The sequence below is a fragment of the Cynara cardunculus genome (genome assembly GCF_001531365.2).
Source record: "Cynara cardunculus var. scolymus isolate 2C chromosome LG 13, CcrdV1, whole genome shotgun sequence".
In the NCBI taxonomy this organism is placed as follows: Eukaryota; Viridiplantae; Streptophyta; class Magnoliopsida; order Asterales; family Asteraceae; genus Cynara; species Cynara cardunculus.
The window spans coordinates 15589261-15595254 of record NC_037540.1 but is presented as its reverse complement, the minus strand read 5'-3'; the positions used below and the strand labels follow the sequence as shown (position 1 = coordinate 15595254).

At 33.6% G+C, this 5994-nt stretch overlaps 1 protein-coding gene across 1 annotated transcript; it reads left to right on the top strand.

Annotated features, from left to right (window-relative positions):
* The first annotated feature begins 681 nt into the window (after positions 1-681).
* On the top strand, positions 682-3453 carry LOC112525273 (silicon efflux transporter LSI2). Its single transcript, XM_025135325.1, has 4 exons — positions 682-750; positions 1163-2401; positions 2723-2912; positions 3124-3453. The coding sequence occupies exons 2-4, from the start codon at positions 1268-1270 to the stop codon at positions 3387-3389; spliced, it is 1590 nt and encodes a 529-aa protein (XP_024991093.1). The 5' UTR covers positions 682-750; positions 1163-1267; the 3' UTR covers positions 3390-3453.
* Positions 3454-5994: the final 2541 nt, after the last annotated feature.

The following is a 5994-nucleotide window of genomic DNA, read 5'->3' as shown; positions in this document are numbered from 1 at the left end:
TGTAAGTACTTTTTTGTTATATTTATTTAATTTTATAGATCTAAATACTTTTTGATTCAAAAAATGTTTAGGAACTTAATCGTTCAAAATATGAATATTCATTGAGTTTTTTTTCGAACTTTTTTCACTATTTTATCACATTAACTATTTGTACAAGTCATAAGAATATATCCAACAGGTTTTAGAAAAGTTCAAGGAGTTATTTAACATGTTTTGGATTGTCGAATGATTTATTTGTTCCAAAAAATTGTCCGATGAGTTATTTAACATGTTTTAAATTGTCCAAGGACTTATTTGTTCCAAAAAATTGTCCAAGAAGTTATTTAACATGTTTTGGAATGTCCAAGTACTTATTTGTTCCAAAAAATTGTCCAAAAACTTAATTATTCTAAACATTAAAGTCCATTGGTTTTTTTTTATAATTTTTTTCTAAAATTTAACTTAAAATGCTTTCAAATAGTAGGGTGATGGTGGGAAGCGTGAGTAAAAGTAGTTGCATAGATTTTGTTGGTAGTTGAGTAGACGTAGTCATGGAAAGCTGTCAATCTGGATGTGGTTTGCATCCGTCTCTCTCGTATACCCACATGAGACATGTTGACAAATCTTCTGAATTCAACCATCCTCAAATCCAATATTTTACACTTTTCCTAATGCAGATAAAGTTCACTTCATGATTTGTTCCCTTATAAAAATATATACTTAATTTTGGATCTTTTTGTTTGATTGAGATTCAGCTTTCGATTCCATCAAGTAAGCTTATTCAACTTCCCTTTTGTTCTTCTGTAAATTCAGTTCACCTTGAATGATCTACTTGTTGGGTTCTAATTCCAACTTAATTTGGATATTGGTTTCTTGTCTTTTAAGTCTGTATCACTCGCTATATGATGGATTGAATGTAAAGTATTATATTCTTTGGATTATGATCACCCGAATAAAAAGATTTCATAAATTTTCACCCTAGTTTTCACGTTTTCTGGTTTGCTCTAATTTGTGCATTTATTTATCCCTGTTTTAGCCTGTCGTAGTTTTGCACTTTAGGTGTTTGATGATTGTACTCAACAAGCAAGTGGAAGTAGAGTCATCTATTTAGTATCTCTTCATGGTTATTAATATATACAATAATCTACAAACAATTTGATGATGATTCATTTATTTATTTCAGGGTGTTCTTCTGTCATATGGATCATTAATGAAGTGCTTGAGGTACTTACTTATAAGAGAGTTTGGTGTTCAATAATTTGTGGAATCTAGCTGTATTCTTCAGACCATGGCTATGGCTCCTACTGTCAAAGTGGTTCTAGGCTCTTTTGCCTTTGCTGTATTCTGGGTCTTGGCTGTTTTTCCTGCTGTCCCCTTTATGCCAATTGGAAGAACAGCAGGGTCTCTTCTTGGTGCCATGCTCATGGTTCTTTTTCAAGTTATAACCCCAGATCAAGCTTATGACTCTATTGATCTTCCAATCCTTGGTCTTCTTTTTGGAACAATGGTTGTAAGTGTTTATCTTGAAAGAGCCGATATGTTTAAGTATTTGGGTAAGTTGCTTGCGTGGAAAAGCCAGGGATCGAAGGACTTACTCTGTCGAATCTGCTTGATATCAGCGATTTCAAGTGCTTTTTTCACTAACGATACGTCTTGTGTTGTTTTGACGGAGTTTGTACTTAAGATTGCAAGGCAACAGAACCTCCCACCCCATCCATTTTTGCTAGCACTTGCTTCAAGTGCAAATATTGGATCTGCCGCCACACCAATAGGTAACCCTCAAAATCTAGTGATAGCAGTTCAAAGTAAGATCCCATTTGGGGAATTCTTGTTTGGGATTGTGTCTGCAATGGTGGTGGGCATTTGTGTAAATGCTGTCATTCTTTTATGCATGTTTTGGAAGGTGTTATCTGTTCAGAAAGATGAAGAAGAACCTCCAGTTGATGTAACCCCCAAAGAAAATGTGAACTTCCACAGGTTTTCACCAGCCACAATGTCACATCAGAATTCTCATGAACTCGATGCTATTATGGAGGCCACGAGTGTTCACAGCTCACCGGGTGTTAATGGGAACATAGATAACACTCTTAGGAACCGTGCTATTTCTGGCGAGGATGAAGATTCAAATGGTTTAAAAGATGCCACAGATAACGGATCATTGCAGAAGAGGGATGAAAGGGTTATTTCAAGGGTTTCATCAATGAACAGGCTCTCGAATGCAATTTCTGATTTGGGTTTGGAGGAAATTGAGGAAAAGTCAGCTAAATGGAAGATAGTACTATGGAAAACAGGAGTGTATCTTATTACAATTGGAATGTTGGTTTCATTTCTAGTGGGATTAAACATGTCATGGACCGCCATTACAGCTGCATTGGCTCTCGTGGTTCTTGATTTCAAGGATGCTCGACCATGCTTGGAGAAGGTATACTCGGTGTAACCATGAACTGTAAGACCAACCTTGGCAATCATAGCTTAGTTTTGAGCTTATTGAAAAAGTTTCGTTCGGTTAGCCATAAGCTAGCTTTCTTAAAAACTACTAAGTAGAGTTTCAACAAGCTCTAGGGGCTTCTTTCACTTTTTTTTTTCAATTATGCCAATTCTATTTCTCCAATTAATTTTTCAACATGTTCTTTTAGGGTATTTTTATTTGTCATCTAGCTTATCAGATAGTTTTTATCAAACATAACTAGTTTATTAGCTTTCATACAATCAAAACTGAAACACCATTTGTTACATCACCCAGGTTTCTTATTCGCTGTTGGTATTCTTTTGTGGAATGTTTGTGACCGTCGAAGGCTTTAATAGAACAGGAATCCCAAGTGCGGTATGGGATTTCATGGAACCTCTTGCCCAAATTGACCACGTTAGTGGTGTAGCGATTCTTGCAATTGTCATAGTTCTTCTCTCAAATCTGGCTTCAAATGTTCCAACCGGTAGGTGCTGTTTGCTTTTTATGAGGTGCTACGAATTCTAAAATTTTATCTCACTTCTTAATTATGAGAAGTGGCTTTGAACTCTGAAATCATTAAAAAAAAATATTTTTATAAACCGATAAATGTCAAAATGTGAAATTCAATAGCGACATAATATTACATAACCTCAATTTCGCTATAAATTATATAGTGACATAATTTAAATTTTCAGTGCTACTGCTTGGAGCAAGGGTGGCAGCAGCCGCGGCTACTATTTCACCGGAAAAGGAGAAGAAAGCATGGCTAATATTGGCGTGGGTTAGCACTGTGGCTGGAAACCTTTCGCTACTAGGATCAGCGGCCAATCTGATTGTTTGTGAACAAGCTCGTCGTGCTCAACATTTCGGATACAATCTTACGTTCTGGGCTCATCTCAAATTTGGTGTTCCCTCCACCATCATAGTTACAGCTATTGGTTTGTTACTTATAAGGGATTAAACGTACAAAATTCAATGTGATTATACCACTTTTTCAAAGTAATCATTTTTTAGGTACTGAAAAATAATCGAACAATGGATAGTAAATGAAATAAAATATCAAATCAAGGGTAGAAACCATAAAATTTGTCAAAGTTGCAAGAAAAGTAGGAGACCGAATTTCATATCCCTCAAAGTTGAGGGATCTCTTTTGCCAAAGTATATATATGAGTTAAACATAGTTAGGATTGTAAACAAACCGAACGAACATGAACATAGACTTGTTCGTGTTAGTTTCTTTAACTTGACCGGACAAACAAATCAACACGAACGGTAAAAGAACGAAATTTTGTGTGTTCATATTTACTCATTAAGAACATGTATATATTCATGTTGGTTCATTAAAATGCTAAACAATATAAACAAATGGACTGAATATGAACAAACATGAACCAACACAAATGAATATAAATGAACGAACATTCATGAATATAAAAAAAATATTATCAATTAATTTTATAAAAAATACGAACAAGTGAATAAAATTCTCTTTTATCAAGTAATTAAATAAAACCAAAATCATATATTTATCGAGAAAAATAAATAAATTTAATATTAAATAAAATAATGAAAAACCCAGCTCAAAAATGTCCAAATTCATGTCTTGATGATTTTGGGAGGTGGGTGGGACCCACTTGTCTATTTTCTTATACTAGTATTTATGAGGGGGACTTTTTCCATAAATTATTGGTTCACATCATTTTTCTAATTTATTTTTATATAATTATAATTTGGAAAGTATAAATTTTGTAATTATACTGAAATAATAACTTATTTAATGACATTTTCATACTTTTTATTTAAATTATAAATATTATAGAATTAAAAATAATATTAATTGATGTTGTCAATGATGGTGGTGTAAATGCTAAACACTACTGACACAACACAGTATTTAATCATTATTTTATCAGTGAATAAACTTAATCACTAAAATTAAAAATTAGTTTCATTTCTTATCTTTTAGATTTAAAATATTTTAAACTATAATAATAGTTTGAATTAAAACAATTAATTTAGAGATAAAAGTAATACATAAAGCATTCTAGTAAGCCTTTTATAGATAATTTAGGGGTGTTTACTCAAATGCTTACCCAATAAATGCTTACTGATACGAATCAACACTATAATTTATTTTGATGTGTGATATTTTAATACATCAAAACGCATCGAATGCAATAATTTACTGGGTAAGTGCTTACCTGGGTAAGAGTCGTTATCTTCATTTACCAGGTAAGACTCTCCATCATTCTCATCGCTCTTACTCGGTAAGATTCTTAACCCTTGTCATACTCATCTGATGAGGAAATTTATCCGATAAGCACTTACCAAGTAAGCATTTAGTGAACGACCCATTAGTAAGTGTTTGGTAGTGTTTATTAATGCACAATATAACGATTCATCTCACATCTATATAGAAAATTAGATTTGTGAGCACCTTATAAGCTTAAACTTGAGTACTAATTATGTCTTTCATTATAATTTGTTGGTTACTGGTCCAACTTTTTGCTTTGTGCTATGAGGCGTTACAGATGGTAGCATAGTTGATATACGTGCTATCTGGACAGTGGTGCAAACCTCATCGAGCATGATGAGTCCTTGAGAGGGGTATTTGTAACATCTTAGTCAAACCCACATTGTTGATGAACAAAGCCAAGGCTTGGAAGTCCAAACGAGAACGTCATAGATTTAAGTGGATAAATTTGTAACAACCCCTCCGACATGGATAGAAAACTAGATTTATAATTTTTTTTATGAATTCAAAGTTGTGGACTACCGATAACTTCTATCATATGTTTAAGTTAATTTGGTAATTATTCTACCACCATATTGCTTTCGGCTATGGGACATTACAAACAATTGTAACATCCCAAATTTTATGAACACTCCAAAAAACTATTTTAACTCGTCCCAAGATCAAATATTAAGTCGCAACGGGAGAAAAAAAAATACATAAAGCCTAAAATCCATCAAAGTCTATCGTTAATACTACGAAACTAGTGAACGAGAAAATGAATGATTAGATGTTCTCAAAATATCATGATCTTCATATGTTCACTTTAGCCGTTTCCTGTCTCCAGTCTTCTCTTTTGTATACTACTGCCAACATGATAACAAGAGGGTTGCATAGTTTTTCTTAAACAGATTTGGGTAAGCTTACGACTTAGTGAATTCATGGTGTTATACAACAACGACATCAATCATTCAAATACCATTTCAGAATATCATGACTGTAACTTTTTATAGATATGCATACTTTAATCACAAACAATCTTTGACTTTATTGACTACGCATACTGGTTGTGATCCACCTACCACGACTCACTTTGTCATGCTCTCGGTAAGTTTTAACTTGGGAAGCGTAGATCTACTCGACTAATTCTCATCTTTCCAGCATAGCACACTTGTCGTGTTCCTATGAATAAAATCCAAGAAGTCGAGCAAGGTACATTTGTGTTTCTCTTGCGATAATTTCCATGCGGGCCATTAGAGTCTCATGAAACCCCATTCCCACTTCCACTGTGTGAGTCAACGACATTACCACATATATCATGTTCATTTATAAA